This window comes from Primulina huaijiensis, chromosome 13 (genome assembly GCF_012295235.1).
Source record: "Primulina huaijiensis isolate GDHJ02 chromosome 13, ASM1229523v2, whole genome shotgun sequence".
Lineage (NCBI taxonomy): Eukaryota > Viridiplantae > Streptophyta > Magnoliopsida > Lamiales > Gesneriaceae > Primulina > Primulina huaijiensis.
The window spans coordinates 926,422-944,845 of NC_133318.1; the positions used below are offsets into that span (position 1 = coordinate 926,422).

At 35.5% G+C, this 18,424-nt stretch overlaps 3 protein-coding genes and 1 pseudogene across 4 annotated transcripts; 1 reads left to right on the top strand and 3 right to left on the bottom strand.

Moving 5' to 3' along the window:
* Positions 1-356: 356 nt before the first annotated feature.
* Positions 357-7,958, top strand: LOC140991083 (uncharacterized; annotated as a pseudogene).
* LOC140991084 (large ribosomal subunit protein eL28z-like) lies at positions 7,851-9,693 on the bottom strand. The gene is made up of 4 exons (XM_073461000.1): positions 9,566-9,693; positions 9,316-9,481; positions 8,565-8,725; positions 7,851-8,140 (listed from the first exon to the last, which is right to left on the bottom strand). The coding sequence occupies exons 2-4, from the start codon at positions 9,461-9,463 to the stop codon at positions 8,018-8,020; spliced, it is 432 nt and encodes a 143-aa protein (XP_073317101.1). The 5' UTR covers positions 9,464-9,481; positions 9,566-9,693; the 3' UTR covers positions 7,851-8,017.
* A 268-nt stretch (positions 9,694-9,961) lies between these two features.
* LOC140990857 (ELF3-like protein 2) lies at positions 9,962-14,039 on the bottom strand. 2 transcript variants are annotated; one of them, XM_073460685.1, is made up of 5 exons: positions 13,064-14,039; positions 12,124-12,310; positions 11,390-12,047; positions 11,217-11,268; positions 9,962-11,091 (listed from the first exon to the last, which is right to left on the bottom strand). In XM_073460685.1, exons 1-5 carry the CDS (start codon positions 13,322-13,324, stop codon positions 10,240-10,242), a joined length of 2,010 nt encoding a protein of 669 aa, XP_073316786.1. In that variant the 5' UTR covers positions 13,325-14,039; the 3' UTR covers positions 9,962-10,239. The 2 variants fall into 2 exon arrangements, with proteins under 2 accessions (XP_073316786.1, XP_073316787.1); XM_073460686.1 differs by having other exon boundaries at positions 11,390-12,029; positions 13,064-14,036.
* A 752-nt stretch (positions 14,040-14,791) lies between these two features.
* Positions 14,792-18,064, bottom strand: LOC140991716 (IAA-amino acid hydrolase ILR1-like 4). Its single transcript, XM_073461834.1, has 5 exons — positions 17,516-18,064; positions 16,965-17,090; positions 16,141-16,455; positions 15,634-15,762; positions 14,792-15,355 (listed from the first exon to the last, which is right to left on the bottom strand). The coding sequence occupies exons 1-5, from the start codon at positions 17,867-17,869 to the stop codon at positions 14,948-14,950; spliced, it is 1,332 nt and encodes a 443-aa protein (XP_073317935.1). The 5' UTR covers positions 17,870-18,064; the 3' UTR covers positions 14,792-14,947.
* Positions 18,065-18,424: the final 360 nt, after the last annotated feature.

An 18,424-nucleotide genomic window follows, 5' to 3' on the forward strand; every position in this document is an offset into this window, starting at 1 on the left:
TAGAACTTTCTCTGAGTAAGAGCTTGATTGAGGAACAATGTCTTTTTATCCCTTCTCCTCTTCCTAATTTCCATCCATAGATTTTTTTTTACTAGATCTTTCATTTCAAATTCTAAATTTAATTTTTTTTACTATATCTTTCATTTCAAATTCTAAATTTAATTGATCTTAGAGAATCTCCATTTCCTTCTTATTGGAACTTGTTATGAGCTTGTCAACCACATATGATAGGAGGAAAGTCAATCACTTGATCATCATTTATTCTCAAGTACACACAATTATCAAAACTGTTTGTGATAAAATCAATCAGCGTCATGTATTCATGAGATCTTTTATATTACCGTCTCGAATTAACTTTGTTTTAGTCAATACAAAGATCTGTTCAAAAGACATATATTGTTAACATCACAATATATGCATAATGGTTCAAATCACAATTGCTAGATAAAATAACAATTCAAGTTGGTAAAAAAAAAGAAGAAGAAGCAAAACCTACTAATTCAGATGCTAGATAGGATTGAACTCCAATACGAAGTCAAGAAGTTTTATTACCCCAATCCATTTGATATTTCTCAACGCCAAATGGTTTAGAAGTGAATCTATCTATTTGTATTGATGAAAGAATTCGACAAAATATTTTTTACTCAGTCTTTTTAAACAATAAAACCTATAATCTTCTTTGCAAAATCCAAAATTTCAAATCACAATATATCAGTTGTTTTGTGCCATTTTCTACCAGCTCAGTATACTATCTTGTCCATTCAGTCTTTAGGGAAAGTTGCACATAATTTCGCAAATTCACCAGCTTTCTCCTTTCTGCAAAGCGAATTCGCATCCTGTTTTTCTTCATATTTCCACTCCTCCCATCTATTGCAGCCCTTTCGTTCTTGGGATTGCTACTGCGGATTTCATTTTCCACCAAAGATAATCCGATCGGGGTTTAACTTTTTATAGCATTTGAAAGATTTTAAGTTTAGTTTCGTCACTAGACTTCTCAAGACTTTAATTAAAGGTACAATCTTTGTTTTCTTTCTTTCTTTCTTTCTTTTTTTTTGTTTTGTTTTAACTATTTGATTTTTTGTTATGAATTTGGAGGTGCGTATTTTTTTTATATATATCTAGCACAGGGATGGTTTGAAGATGTGAATTGCCGCGCGCTGTGATTTTTTTATTTGTTTAGTTTAACGTAAAGATTATTGATTAATGTCATTTACTTTCATTAATAGAGTAATTCAACTGGAAAGACTTCGTTTTTGTTGTTTGATTAACCAGGAAAGATGGAATATTTTACGGATTTCTCTCCTTTTTATTGATGTTGATCATGATTCTACACCACCCGATATTGCAAACTCCGGGTACGGAAAATTAAAAGTAATTTCGCATGGAGTATGGTGCACAATTACATGGTACACTAGCAAGCTTTGACGAAGCCATACAGCACTTTTAAGGAAGGTTGCTGTGTGCCATTAAAATAATTATTTGCAAGTTCATTAATGTGCATGATGAGCAAAGTTTTAGTACAGACGTGGGATTTACATAATAAATGGCATGCATTACCCTTAAATTTCAGCAACAAAATTGTTAAGTTATAGTTTCTGGGCTCCAAGAGAAATGTATTCCTTGGTCAAGGATGATTACCGTACTCAAGATTGTTCGACCAGGCTTTTTTCTGTTGCATAAGAAGAGGATCTCATCTTCCCGCTGGATTGAAGTAGGTTATGTATGCAACATACGCATCCTCAACTAAAGAGCAAAGCCATGATTTATTGTGGCAGGGAGGTTTCGGTTGGTGCTGATTTATCCCATGAAGATTTGAGTGTGCTTGTTTTTGCAGAAACTAAGACATCATAGCCCTGCAATTAAATTGTGATGCTGAATGTTGCTTCCAGCTGGTGGGGTTGGGATGACTTCTGCAATGGATGATATGAACTTGATCCAGCAGTCTCAGAGGCATCATCTTGTTGTCAGGGAACTTGGTGAAGAAATTGATTTTTGGAAATCGGCCCTGGAGACGATGGCCCAACTTTTCACCAAAACTCTCTTCTTGGTGTTCATCCGCATGAATCCTCTGCCAAAGAGCACACTGAAAACAAGCATTTGATGGGTTCTCAACTTCCCAGTGAGGATCAAGATTTGTCGAAGGCACAAACAGGAAAGAGGAAAAAGAAGGTTGTGAAAAGATGGAGAGAGGAGTGGGCTGATACATATAAATGGGCATATGTTGATGTAAAGGAAGGGACAGCGAGGATATTCTGTTCCATTTGTCGAGAATATGGAAGGAAGCACAGGCGAAACCCTTACGGAAATGAAGGCAGTAGGAACATGCAGATGAGTGCGCTGGAGGAGCACAATAACAGTTTGCTTCATAAAGAGGCTCTCCGTCTGCAGCAAGCATCTGTTGAAAAAATAATAGTTGATAAATCTATTTATGTGAAAAGTAAGTTTGTTTTTCCTTCCTTATTTGCTAATAAAAGCCTTTTTTTTGGTTCAATTATTTTGTTCTTTAGTTGATTGTGGATATGGTTCCTGCATTTTTTCCCCTCCAAATGCATGGAAAACATATTCCTTAGTTTTTCTGCACTAAAATCCAAATTATAAGTGAATAGGTGATTTTATTTCTAAATCACATTTCTGTGATGTTCGAAGTGATCTCAGTAATTTTCTAGGCTCTCACATAGTGATTAACTCGTTGCAGCTCTTATGTCTAAAACGGCTGGATCAATTGTTGAAGCTGCATTGAGAAGAAACCCTCATGAAGCTGAGTTCACACAGTCTGTTCAAGAAGTGGTCCACGCTTTGGAAAGAGTAATTTCAAAAAATTCCAAGTAAGTTGGCGTATATATATTTTGTCGACGCCAGCTTAAATATTTTAGATGCTCATGGTCTGCAAGATGAGTATATTAATCATCGTGACAAAAAGTTTGACCATATCGCAGTTATGTGAATACCATGGAGAGATTATTAGAACCTGAGCGCATGATTATCTTTCGGGTTCCATGGCTTGATGATAGAGGTGAAACACATGTTAACCGTGGTTATCGGGTTCACTTCAACCAGACTCTCGGTCCATGCAGGGGTGGTCTGCGTTTTCACGCATCAATGAACTTGAGCATTGCCAAGTTTCTTAGTTTTGAACAGGTGTTTTTCATTCGGTTATACATTCATTCTGCAGAGTTTGATTTTATCTATAAATGCTTTTTAGTAAATAATTATTGCATAATTTTATCCATATTTTAGCTCAGATTGCCCATGTATCTCTCAGACTATGGTAAAGTTTGCTAGTGTTTTTTAATGTTTTAGGAAAATCTGGAGAATATGTCAGTGCTTTTGGTTTTATTTCTGCAAGACATTTTTTACAGTAGATACCATATCATGGAATAATTTGTTGGATGTCGTATCATATAATTTTGTTATTTGAATAGTTTTTAGGTATTTTAAAATTTTAAAATATAGTATATGTAGTAAAAAATAATATAAGATGGAGTATTTTTCAAAAAGAAAAGAACTGAATTAAAATTAATGGTTGTATTGGGAGATATAAATTGAAAGAACATAGAATTTTGATATATTGTAGTAGATTATGATTTATGTTAAGTTTTATTTTTGAGAAATGAAAAACATTATTAAAAAATGGTTCCAAACATTGGCTTTAGTTCTATGTTGGGCTCTTACAGTGATATCTGTCTTAGTTGAACTTTCTTCAACCTGTGTGGTTGGCAAACACATTGAACTTGATATGTAACATTGAGCAGATGTTAAAAGTTGATGAAATATATGATTGAAGCATTTGAGTATTAAGGACTTAATCCTTAATTTTGTATGCAGACGCTAAAAAATGCATTATCTCCATATAGACTTGGAGGCTCTTCTGGTGGGAGTGATTTTGATCCAAAAGGCAAAAGTGACAGTGAGGTGATATTTTTGTAATTTTGAGGCAGTTAGTTACCAAAGGTGTATCTTTGAAGTATTGAACTTTTTCTTTTGTGGTTCCTGAACACACTTGTAGATCATGAAGTTTTGTCAGAGCTTCACGAGTGAGTTGTATCGCTATTTGGGGCCTGACAAGGTTTGCAAGATGGCTTCTTGTCAAAATTTTGAAGCCTGTTTCTGAGATATCTGTGATTTGCTAACCTTTTTCTTGTAACCTAGGATCTTCCTTCGGAGGATATGGGTGTTGGCACCCGTGAAATGGGTTATTTGTATGGTCAATACAGGCGCCTGGTTGGTCACTCTCAGGTTAAAGCTGTGTACTTTGCAGTGATCAGTTGTGTATGTTACTTATTTTCACACCTTTCTGTTGTCACGGATCCCGTGAAGGCCTAATCAAATGTTTTTATTGCTTAAATAATTAAATATTATTATTTCATTGTAAAATCTGTTTTAGCTTTTGGTACTTCCAATTTAAATCAATAGTACTCCATTGAAGATGGTACTATCAGCATCTTGTGGTCTTCCATGTTGCCTTAGATCTGTTAAATTAAGAACGAGTAGAAATTTGTTCTAGTGATTTTTTATCGATGTACTTGGTCATGCTTTTAGTTTATTCATAACCAATCTTCCTGCAAAAGTTTTACGGTTCGTAACAGTTTAAAAAATGTTAGGCGTGATGCATCTGCTTTAACTATGCAGGGAAGTTTTACTGGCCCAAGAATAAACTGGTCTGGCTCTAGTCTTCGAACTGAAGCTACTGGCTATGGATTGGTGACAAACTTTCTGTTATAACTTCTGTGCTTCCATGCCAGTTTTTATTCATTAGATATTGTTTCTTGCAGGTATTTTTTGCCCAGCTTATGCTTGCTGACATGAATAAAGAACTGAAAGGGCTAAGGTGCTACATATTTACTGCTTTTCATGGCTTGTATTTGTTTTCTCCAAAACAAAATATGAATCTATAGTGTTGCTTTTGTTTTTCCTTCTCCACATTAGTCACCCACCCTGTCTTATCACTGTCTCATCCTTAGTCAACTGAAACGATAATCTGCTTTTACTGATTTAAGTGAGGTTGAATTTATTTCCTGTAAGTTTATTTGTGAGAGATGACTGTATCAATAGGATATAATGAAGGAGATATCAAGATTAGTCTTGACTCGCAAACCTTTTATCAGGTTTTTACCACTCTTGAGAAATTAGTATGGCTATTCTCTGCATAAGATTCATTTTGTGGAACAAATTTTAGCGCAGGAAATTAGTTTGAAAAATAAATAGATTTATTATGTATGAAGTGTCTTGGAATCTAATATTTTACTTTTTTTTATATCTTCTTCTCTGGATGTGTTGTTAGTGGCTCTGGAAAGATATCCATGCATGTCCTGGAGAAGGTTATTGCTTATGGTGCTCTTCCTATAACAGTATCAGGTAAAGCACTGTCTTTTCCAAATTCATATATTTCTTTAAATATGTGATCATGCAGTTAGATGCTTTGAAATTTCCCTTCTAATTTAATATCTTGGTGTACCTAAAGTGATCTCCCCACTTAGTGGGATAAAGCCTTGTGTCTTGTTGTTGTTGTGTAGCTAAATGATCTCACTAAATTAAAGAATTAAAATGAGTAAAAGCATAAACATGCCAAAATATTTATTCTCATTTAGATTGTAGGCACTTTGGAGAAGACTCTTGTAGTAGTTTCTGTTATTTAATTACAGTGCTCTGCAGTACACTCAATTTTCCTTTTAAGAGAGCGAACAAACAAAATCTTATATTCTAGCATTTAATAGCAACATCTCTCGGTGTTGCTCTTCTTTTGCAATAACCTCACACCGCATGGATTGTATTTCTTCTTAGGATAAACCTCTCATTAATTTTTTTGTCCCTATGAATTCAATCATCTTATCAATGTTGTTGTGACAGATTTGGTTAGTAATTTTCTTTTTTCACTTATAATTAGTTTGGCTTGAACTCAACACCAGCACCTAATCCTTGAGAATGTGATTTCTACCACTAGTTAATTGATGGCCATCGTAATACAAATAATGTTGGAGGTGAAATAATTAAGTCTGCTTTTCATGTGGTTTTCTAACGAGATAATTTGTCTTAGAAATGCCTAATCTTAGATTTTATCTTTAGATAATTGTCTGAATGACTAATGTATGGAAACTGAATTTTTTTCTATTTTTTCTATCTGTGTTTCATCCTGTCTTATGTCTGTTTGTATGCACAGATTCCAAGGGTTACTTAGTGGATGAGGATGGATTTGACTTCATGAAAATATCCCTTCTAAGAGACATTAAGGCTCAGAATAGAAGTTTGAGGTTTGTACTCTTCCGGCCCCTCGCTTTTTCAGTGTTCATCAGCTTATAAGTATTATTTTCAGAGAATATTCAAAAACTTATGCCCGATCAAAGTACTATGATGAAACAAAGCCTTGGAATGAAAGCTGTGATGTTGCATTTCCATGTGCTTATCAAAATGAGATTGATCAATCTGATGCCATGAATTTGGTAAACTCAGGTTGTCGGATACTTGTAGAAGGTTGGTACCTGTTACTGTATCTTTTCAAATTCTATTTGTATACTTCCTCTAATTTATAGAATCTTCGCTGTCGTCTTTCGAATTTGTTAGTCTTCAGATTGTAGCTAACTGCCCTTGTAATATTTTTAGGCTCAAATATGCCATGCACCCCTGAAGCAGTTGATATTTTGAGAAAAGCCAATGTTCTAGTTGCGCCATCTGTGGCTGCTGGTGCAGGAGGGGTACATCTTTTAGTCCTTTAGATAGGATTTGCAACTACCGTCATGCTGTGTAGGTTTAACTCCCCGCAATTTTTTTCAGGTAGTCGCAGGGGAACTTGAGCTTAAAGAATGCAGTTTGAATTGGTCTCCTGAAGATTTTGAATCAAAATTACAGGTGAGTGCTACTCTCTTGGGTTGGAAAAGTACTTGGCGTGCAATTTTCTTGATTGTCTTCCAGCTTAAGACTCAAAATTGTTGTTTTATGGACTATCCACTGTATTTTCATTGAGACTTCAAGTTATTTCATCCAAGGTCATTTCAATTTCATTTTACTTAATGACAGGAAGCAATGAAGCAAACATATCAGAGAGCTCTTAGCAGCAATTGATTTTGGTTACCAGAAAGAGAGTCCCGAGTAAGGCTGTTCCTCTTGATTTTGCCTTGAATTGTTTGTGTGGATCAGATAAATTTGACCCCCATATTTGGTTATAAAAATAACTGGTGTATCAAGATATTGATTTTCCGTTTGGCGCAGGGCTTTGGTACATGGAGCGGTCATTTCTGCTTTCTTGACGATTGCAAGCAATATGACCGATCAAGGCTGTGTGTAGACCATCTTGACAATATGCAACAAGAAGCTGCTGAAAGAATGTTGTTAATCTGTCAAATACTGTTAATTTCAAGATTGTAAATCCTTCCTGTACCTGTGACAGCTTAGATTTTTGTAGTAGTCCGTGACTTCAAAGGAACAATTCGTTGTTTCAATAGAATGGAGAAATGATTTGAGTGTAGAAAACGGGTATTTCTGTTTAACATTTCACACCATTGCCGTTTTCATTACAATACCGCTAGGCCTCAACATCAGTTCCTTTGACCTTGCATTTTCCCCCTGATTGAATTACTACTTCGAATGCCTCGTTCAGTATAAAATTTGGAACCAACTTATTTTGCAAAATAGTATCATCACCTCCACCACATTTTCCGTTATTGACTGTTGGGAAGGGGGGGGCATCAAAAAGTAAATCCATGGAAGTTGTGGTTATCAAACAAAAAAAGTCTAAAGAAACCAAAAACAAAAATAACCAACCAAGAAGCTCCGACATTTTATAAGCAATCATATCATATAGCCAAGTAAGCCAAGAGCATCATATTTCAATCATCGGAACTAGAGGATGCAAAATCTAAAGATCAAGCACAATTCCATTAAAACTCAAAAATGGAAGAAAGTTTAAAGTATAAGAGGTAGAAATTTAATTTAAGTCCATTTCGGCTCCAAAAGTAGATAACAATGCGCCACCCAACTTAGAGAAGTTGGGAAAGAGGAAAACTCCATAAACTTAGACACCATATCAAGCAGCCTGCCTGTTCCTCTTCTTGACTCCAGACTTGGAAACCTTGAGACTTCTGTTAACAACACTCAACCTTGCGAGTGCTGCCTTCTTCAGATCCGGCCTGTAATAGTTATCTGCCACCTGCACTCGAGAGGTTTAATTACTACAAGACCACATCTAAAACCCACCATTCAGTGAATTGAGCAGGTGAAAAAACAGCCAGCATGCCTTTCTCCACAACTGACGTGAATAAATATATAGAGCATTAGATCCTTCATCTTGTACAAATAGAATAGTCATTTTAAAAACAGTCATGTGCACTTAATAGATGAGGATTAACAATGCCCTTCATTGGGCAGATTGCATCTGGATCAAAGAAAATATTTCCTGCTGTACGCTCATCAAAAGTATAAAGTACAGCACATTAACTTCTAGAAAAATGCCAGAAAAGTATGGATCTTTTGTAACATAAACACAGATTAAATAAGAAAAAGCAGTATTGAGGTAGAAGCAACTGGATAAACTCAAACAAAAAGGGAACTACTGATTAATATAATTTATGTACCTGGTTAGAGACAGCCTTGGCCATGCGGCTGAACTCCTTCTTCATGACAGACTTGTGAAGCAAATGGCCAGGCTTGTTCTGTTTCTTGGTCTTTGCAGTAGCAAGCAAAACTGATTGGTCCTTTCCAGGTTGAATGGTCACAGTTTTCTTGTTCGCCAACCCTAATAAAAATAATCCGCAAGACAATTCATTTCAGATGTCATAATACAGACAAAATGAAACACTCTTCAAAAAACAGAAAAAATAAAATAAAAGATTCTCATTATGAATCCAGAAACATCATATGTATTCATTTAAAATAAAATCATTTTATATTCAATAAAACCAATAGAGAATTGTCAAGCTAAAAATCGGCAGTGTTATTACCAAAGTTATTAAGAGAGTAATGGTAACATTATGAGGCTGTATCGATATCTTGTTTCTATGTTACGAAATTTGCAATAACAGATGTATAGTAGAAAAACCATTTCTTTTCCATGAACAAAACCTAGGAAACCAAAAAATCAGATTGAAAATCATAATAACAACCATCATCCAATAAATATGGGATAATTACATCTCGATTCGATTATACTGACAAAAAAGGTACCAAATATTCCTACGCAAACAGCTAAACAACCAAATAATCATATAGTCTACGTAGAAAACAAAAGAAAAATACTTCTTTCCCGTTATTTTCCACATCAAATCGTCAAGTTCAAGTTTTTACTAGATAAAATGCTCAACACATGAAAATAATCAACAAACTAACCTGAGTACTTGTACGAATGGATGTTGTACAGATTGTTAGGTTCCTTGCTGAATTTCACTCCCGCGGTTCCATTCCCGAATTCCTTCACAAGGAAACAGTTGTTCTTCTTCACGATCTCCCAGATCAACTGCCCAGGCACTGTCGCCATCTCTAACAAGCAGATATCCTAAATCATGGAGAAGAAAACAAAATCATCAACATCAAACTTTAGCATTAGCAAATCCACAATTTGTTGGGAGCTAGGGTTTACCTTTAGACTGAAGAAATTGGACTCTACAATTCTGCTGGGACGGCTTCGGAGAGCTGGAGTAGGAGGAAATATATATATACACGCACAGTAGGGGAGATTAAAAGCCCTAGTGAACTCAATGACGAAAATAGCCCTCAGTGAAGAAAGTAATTAACCAGATTAATTTTGAATTAAAAATAAAATATATTATCTTTCAAATTTTTATTTAACTTTAATTATTTTAGCATATTCTTATATTTATATTTAACCCCAACACCTTTTATTTTAAAATTTTTAAATATATGATCCACCATGAAAATAATCAAACACATGATCTCAATATTTAAATAAAAAGTAGGTCTCTCGTGAGACAGTCTCACGAATCTTTATCAGTGAGACAGATCAACTCTACCGATATTCACAATAAAAAGTAATAATTTTTCATAGATGACCCAAATAAGAAATCTGTCTCACAAACTACGACCCGTGATACCATAAATAAAACCAACCAACAATTTTTTTTAAATTATTTTCTTTCAAAAAAATAAAATCAAACATAAAATTATGTAGTTGTTAAGACTTGATCTAAGTAAATTTTCAATGGTATATGAATTTAGTCCTTGAGCGTGAGACGTAAGCGTCAACTAACACACTCTAAATTTCTCTTTGACCCAATGTGGCTTCAACAAAAGCTGCTACTCAAGTCTCTTTCTTTCTTCTTGTATAGACTGGAAAATCCGAGCCGCTGATTCTGATGCCGACTTGGGGTTGTGAGGCACAACCTTTATCACTTGTATCGAATCCTTTGTGTCCAGAACCGATGGTGTGGTAGGAAAAAGAGGTAGCACATCTCCTTCCAAATGCGCGGCAGGACTACTTGTTCTACTGCCTTGGGATCCATGCAGTTTTTCACCAACATCACTCTGCTGGCTCGACCCATATGAGTTTTTGTGAGGTCCATGCAATGGGATTGCTTGCTTGATTTCAACATTTGAATCACCAGTACTCAGTACAGGAATGTTGTATTGTTGTGAATCGAGTGTAACGCCAGGAAAACGTCCATTACCCTGATTGGTCATTGCAGGAACACCATAAGCTGTTCCACACACTGTGCTTAAACTTATAGGCATGTAGTTTCCACATACAGATGCCATGAAGCCAACAGATGGAGGACACAGTCCTGCATAGGGCTTGTAGACCAGTCCCTCGGAAGGAGATCTCACAGGAACAAGCCATTGATTTCCAGGTGGTGGGTAGAAAGACGAAGGTGCTAGTTTACCATCTGTGGGAATGGATGCTGATGTAAATGGTGTATTTGAAGCTGATGGATGAGTAAAAGGTCTTTTTTCAGCAGCGTTTAGGGGCAGTGAAAGCTTTCCATCCTTGTCATGATTTGACTTTACGGCATCTACTTTTGGTTTGTCGAAAATTGGTGAAGATTCCAGAGGAGTAACAAAGAGAAGCTTATTCATGGGCGGAAACTTGATAGATGGCTTTTGGAGATTGATAATGTTTTCGTATATCACTCCTGCAATTAATTTCTGCACCTGTTAATATTATCACATAGAGTTAGTAAATAACTACAAATACTGTTCGAGGAGTGAAATTAACACAAAAATTTGAACAGATGCGCCACAGAAGAGTTGCTTCGGTTGAATACAGACATACTTACCTTAACCAGTCTGTGCAACTCAAAAATCTGAACCGCAAATACTTTTTGCTGACTGCAAAAAAATGAGTACAACAGAAAGACCAGAAGTTCAACAAAAACGGGTAGATAACCTCAAATTTGAATAACTTTTCTGCTGCAAGTAGGAAGGATAAACAAGCAACAGATTTACTTACTGCACAATTGTTCGCCTTGCTTTCCAGAACAATCTCTGACCAATCACTCCCGCTATGTCTTGAGGAGAATGCAAACCTTGTACACAGTCGTCCACAGAATTGTCTGAATTTTCTTGCTTCTTGCCAGTACTTCCTAATTGCATTGCTTCAAAATCATTATCTTCAGAAACCTCCTCAATCCTGTCGATCTCAGGTGGCCTATTGTTGTCGCTCAAAAGTGAAAAAGAACATGTCAAATCATCCATTTCAGATGCATGTCTTTTCCTCATCGTTGTTTCAGCCTTGTTCTCTTGCAGAACTCTACATTCTTGAAATGTTTGTGTACAAGAATCATATAATCTGCTAGAATCATGGATCAAACTTAGGTCTCCAGTGGCCTTTGAGATTTTATTTCCACCAACAGAGGTTGAAGTTGCATCTGCTGAAGTTTTCTCAATTATTAATATCGCGGGTTTATTTTCCTCTTCATCATCAATATTTTGAGAAAATTTACTGATTTTTACTTGATCCGCTGCACATTTTGTCTCGTCTGACTGGTTCAACCGAATATTATGGAGTTTCCCAGAAGCAAATGAACTAAAGGTAACACTTCTTTCATCATCCAAGTGTAATTGAAGTTCGCAATAATTTTGCACCGTATCTGCTCGATAAAGGAACACTAAGATCGTTTGCATCTTCAGACACGTTAGCTTGTTATTGAAAGCTGGAAAAACCACAAGGCTGAGAGGACTTACAGTCGTTGATCCTCATTGAATTTCCTGAAAATGGGAGATTTTGATCATTTGTATTCCCTGATATCGGTGGCTCGGAATTCTTTAGAGAAATGTTCAAATTTAATCCACCGGAATAATTACTCGAGTCCGCTGAGTTGGAAGATCCTGTCAAACTACAGAAAGGAGGAATTGCTTTGGAATTTCCAGCCTGTTTTCATCAACAATTTGAGAGACGTCGTGGAGAATATTTGAGAATCATTCTTGGTAATCATCAGCAAAATAACAGGAAAAAATGGTTCATTTTTAGCATCCACGCAATTTCTTTCCTAGAGTCAGTAGTTGAAATATCATCCTTCTATTCTTGTAGAATAGGATAGGATCGAACAAGAAGGTAAGTGAGGATGCTGATACATGTGTACTTGTGAATAATATTTTTAAACCACGGGCAGACTCAATAATTAGTACGGAACTGGTTCGATGTGCTCGGGGACAAAATCTCTTTTTTAGATAAGTTTCTCACAAAATTTGAATTTTTTCAACGAAGGAGGAAAGCGAGTGTCAAGTTCATTCACCTCTCACTAAATCGAAGCACATGTAGCTATCCAAATGTAATCAATATCAGCAAGTAATGACAATGTTGTTTCAGATATAAGATTTATGGGTTAAATCTTCCCTTCAAAGGCCAAGGGAATGCAAAGTCCTCACATTTTGATGAACATATGGAAAACCAAGAAACAGACGATGGTTAATTATCTAAAAGACTTCCAAGTTCAACCACAACAAATTGAAAATTTAAGGCACATAAACTTCATATGAAGGCAACGATTTGTAAGAATAACAACCAAAGACACTCATGCAAATGACTCGAGCAAATCCTCTGATACAGACAAATGAACTCAATCGATAAAGATGAAAATCGTGATTAATAAATAAATAAAGATTCGCGATTTTCATAGCTTACATTGCTTGAGGGTGGTGGTTGGACACATGTACCATATCCGTTGCTCGGTGGAAGATGCAGCAATTTCATGGATCCAGACTTGTACCTCAGATTTTGAGTAGATACATTATGCTTAAACTGTTCAGAAAGAGCCATTTTATTCCTCGGGGGGCCCCTTGGTCCTCCTCTATCTGCATCATTGATATGGAATCTAGGAAACAGAGGATGATCCATTACCATTTGTTTCCCTTCATATTTTACACCTTTCATCTTACAATTCATCTCAAAATTTGACCAAACAAATCCCACTTATTTCATAAACAAATCCACCCCTACCAAGTTTTGAAAACAACTAAAATCAAAGAACTGGAAATAAAATATGAAACATGGGCAACCAATTGACCTCGAAACTCAGTTTACGTGGCTTGAATAGCAATGAGCAAAGCACATGAAATGACAAGCCAAAAACATTCTTGAACACAAAATCAAATATTAAACAAAGAGCACGGACTAAATATAAAGTTTCTAGGTAAGATATTTATGACACGTGAATATTCAGAGCATCCCGGATAGACTCACTTCAAGAAAACCCAACTTCTAACCAGTAACTCTCACGGGTAGGCCCCAGAAGCAATAAAATATCCCATCACTTTACAAATCACCATACATAAAACAAGCCCAGTTAAAAAAAAAAAAGGCTTCAACTGAAAACCAAGAAAATGAAGCACTATATAGGAGCGGATATCATATCATACAACGTGAGAGACAAGTGGCTAGAGTTAAGGGCTTAATGCACAGGTGGAGAAGATGGATTGATGAGAATCAGCGAAGGACGAGGGTCACCTTAGAATCTCAAAGATCGCACTGCGAAAAAGTGGAAGAGAGATAAATTTGTTAAGTAATAATTCGTGGGGACGTGTTTTTCGTTTTGAGGTCCCCCAAAATGGAAATCTTCCTTGGTTCTAGGTAGAGAAAAATACAACAGAGATTTGACTTTAGACTCTCTTTTTTATCGTCTCCATGCAAAATATGTGAACTTTATCATCTTCTAATGTGTGTGTGTGTCTCTATATATATATATATATATAAAGATAATTTATAAAATATTTCTATCACATATGATTTTAAATATTATAATCTTAAAAAATTAGAAGCAGTTATATTTGGTTATGATAGTGAAATAAAAGAATGATTTTTTTAGAGGAAAACAAAGTCTAAAATCATATCCTTTTATTTCAATTATTTAAAAGCTTTTTAAAAACAATATTTATTTTCATAATAAATATATTATAAATAGCATAAATAATTTATGTTATATCCAAAAATAAATGAATATTTTAATTATTTGTAAATTGAAAAAATAAATATGAAAGATAATATTACAAGTGATAAATGATAAATTTATTGAAATATAAAAATAAAAGCATTTTTGTCTATCTATTAAAATACCAAAGTTTCTAGATTCATTATTATATAACATACTAATGATATAGATTATTTTGAATGTGGTACTAACAAATTAATGCCCGTCTACTACCATTTTTCAAACCGAAAATATCTATTTTTCTTTGTTTAAAATATCAATTTCAACCTGACAATAAATCATGGTCCCCTTCCTCTATCCACCTTTGGTTCAGCATTCAAGTAGACAGATATTTGCAACATTTTTTTTGTGATAGAAGATATTTGTAACTTGTGAAGAACTGAATTCTTTAAAGTCGAATTTAAAGAACAGGAAATCAGTATCCATGCATAGAAACAGCATTCCTGCAGTTTGAACTTCCTTATAGGCAGATAATTCTTCATTTTTACATTATAATCATCAAAACTAAGAAAAGAATATCGCTTATTATATGCTTCTTGACTCACTCGCAGTAAATTCAGAAAAGTTGATAAAAACGTGTATCACAACTCGTCGTGATAGTATCCATTATACGTGGTTGTTCTGGTATGGCTCTCCTCAAGGTATCTAACAACCAAAGATGCATGAAATGCAGCACCAAAAGGAAGTGCAGCTTCGTTGATACTGAAATAAGGCGAGTGAGCAAATGTTGGCTGTTCCAGCGTTTCATCCTTCATTCCGAGAAAAAAGAAGTAACCAGGAATAATCTCTTGAAAGAACGAGAAGTCCTCAGATCCCATTAACGGCTGCATATCTTTAATTCCAGTACTGCCTAACATATCACTGGCAACTCTGTGAAAGAGTTTATGCAGGCTGTCGTCGTTTACAGTAGGAGGGAAGAAGAGTCTGTCTTTTGAATCAAAAGTTACAGTTGCATTGCATCTTTGTACAGCGGCTTGTCCTATAATAACCTGAGTGATAGGAATAAGTTTTGTTATTCACTCCAACTTGTATATATAACAAACCAGAAGGTACAAGTAAAGGGGGCGCGGGCGCAGCCCAACTTCGGCAGGAAAAAGTACAAGTACAAGCTAGTCTAAAAAGGAAAAAGAGGCTAAATAGCATCAAAGAACTTCGAAAAGGGAAAGCTTAAAATTGTATGACACAAGGTACGTGTGTCATACAAATGTTAAAGAACAGGGACAGAAGAGATATGCTACCATGGCTTAAAGCTACTCTTAGATGTTACCTCTTTAATTCTCTGCTTAAGTTGCTGTAAGCTCTCCTTTGAAAAGGCTCGGAAAGTTCCACCAATGGTGACTGAATCTGGAATGACGTTAAACGCAGAACCTCCTTGGAATTTAGCAACTGTAACTACCTGTTCGATCGAATCTTGTAGTTAAAGTCATACAATTTTAAGCTTCATCATTTGAGGAGTCAAGTAACCGAGACACAGCATCATCCACGATGAAAGATTCAGAAGATCGATGGTTTACTATATAATAAAACTGCATGGATTATATAGGCATTAGGCATGCTTTTGACGTTTTGAGAATGATTCCAATTTATATAATGTTTCAGGGAATATGTCAAATTATAATCTAATTGGCAAAGAAATGAGAGTTATGAACTATGGCATCTTTCAATGACAATTCACTAAGGAGGTTTACTTCAGCTTTGTTCAAGACTGCTTTCTGTCATCAAATTCCGTCCGCAGAAATGTGCAGCACACACAGATATAGAGGCACTCGAGTACCTGAGAGTCGAGAGGATCAGCTTCTCGTGAGACAAGATGTTGTAAACTGCCAATAACATTTGAAGCAGCTAATATTGGGTCTATTGATTGTTGAGGAATGGCTGCATGGCCCCCTTTCCCACTTATTACAGCTTCAAAAAAGCCACTGCCAGCTAAAATAGGACCAGACCTTGATGCCACCTCACCCAATGGCAAGTAAGTACTGGAATGGAGACCAAAAATGGCTTCGACGTTCTGAAGTGCTCCAGCTTCTATCATCTTTTTGGCCCCGCCACCTCCTTCCTCTGCTGGTTGAAAAACGAGAACCACAGTTCCCTGTTGTGATTCGGGAAGATTTAAGCAAACTTGAGTGGTAAAGACAGGGACATGTTAGAAAAGTTTGACTCAATCATTCAGAAGGGATGTGGGTGATAACACAAGGTCCATTTTATAGCGAACTGGCAACTGATTTTATTTTCAGTTTGTAACGCAGGAAAATGTTTCTGAAACTATAACTTAATCCATACAGCTTGAGATAGGACATGGATGGATATAGCTACTTTAGTTCATCATAGGTTATTGTCACGTACAACAAATTAGAGAGAATTCCAAAGCAGCCTAAAACACAGAAACTAGAGAAACAAGATCTCGTAATGACTACAACAGAATCATTAGACCATACACATCAACTCCTACCTTGGCGGCATGTTAAGATAATGTACCACATGCATTCTTCCAACAACTTAATTTCTGTGCTTTAAGTGTCATTCAATATAGATGGAATAACAAGATCAAGTAAAATGAAAAATGAGAAAACTATAAAATCAAAAGATGGAGGCACGAACCTTCAAAGAGTCACGATGTTCTTGAAGTATTTTTGCAGCACCCAGAAGCATTGCGACATGTGCATCATGTCCACAAGCATGCATTTTTCCAGGATTCTTACTCTTATGCTCCCACTCCACCATTTCCTATGCAAAATGTGAAACTTTAACTTACGAGTAATAAACACATAGAAGTAGCACATCTATAGCACAAGTTTCAAAGCCTCAAATTCGTAAATTCATCTTGCTCACTATAACAAGTCTCAACATAAAGATAACTTTTGTCAATTAAAAAAAAATAAGTCTCAACATCAAATCAAATGATTGAAAAAAACAGCATTTCAACCCTTAGCTGCAACAGGGGTCACCACCAATTTTTTGAAAAATAAAATCTTTTATTTTAAGATACTTTTTCAAAAACTGAGTTTCACCCACCAAAAAAACTCTCCAGCTTAAAGGCTCAAATTCATAAATTCATCCAATTCACACAAACAAATGCGATACCAAACAGTAAAAAAAATCCAAAATTTTAATCGTAGAACACCCAGCAAAACATTAAATTCGAAGCCAACCTGTATGGAAAGAGCATCCATGTCAGCCCTTATTGCAACAAATGGAGGTTTTCCTGAACCGATAAAGCCGATCAAACCAGTACCTGCAAGAGGCTTGTATTCAATCGCCATCTTTTCCAGTTCTTCTCTAATAAGCTTGCTGGTCTCAAATTCTTCATAGCCCAGTTCAGGATTCTCGTGTATCTTCCTCCTAACGCCCACCATCCAATCATAGACCTCAGATTTCTTTGCAAATTGGAGGAATTTCACGGGAATATCAGACAGCTCCTTTGAACTCAGATTAATCTCTGAGAAAATGGGTTTGAATAAAATCAAGGAAACAGAGAAAATCCACAAAGCCCAATTAGAATTCATGATTATTTGAACTCTTTCTTCTTAGGTATCTGCACAAAGCTGAGACTTGAAGGTGCTGGGACCTATATCTGTACAACCACACATGTCAAAATGGGCTAGTGGTCAACCCATAGGCCACAACCCGCAGCAACTTGTCGTTAGGCGGGGTGGATGAGCCGGCCGTCCATTGCGGGCCTCCAAATAGCCAACTCAACTCATCTTGAGTCGCAGGTTAGATGGCTACACAGCCTAAATTTTTTATTGAAAAAAAAAATTCTATTTTTTAAAAATTTAAAAAAATTCTAAAAATATAATAAATATTTATCGAAATAAAATCAAACTAAAAAATTTTCTCATGAAATATGAATTAAATTTATCATTTTTATGATTCTTAAGAAAAACACAGTCAAAGCCAAAATATATATATATATATAGTGTAAATTTATTTTTACTAAGTTGTGGTAATAAATTCTAAGTAATAATAATAAATTGAGATAAAGAAAATGGTAAAATAAGGATATTTTAAGATTTTAAAATAATACAAGATTATATTATAAAATTTTAAGACAAACTAGG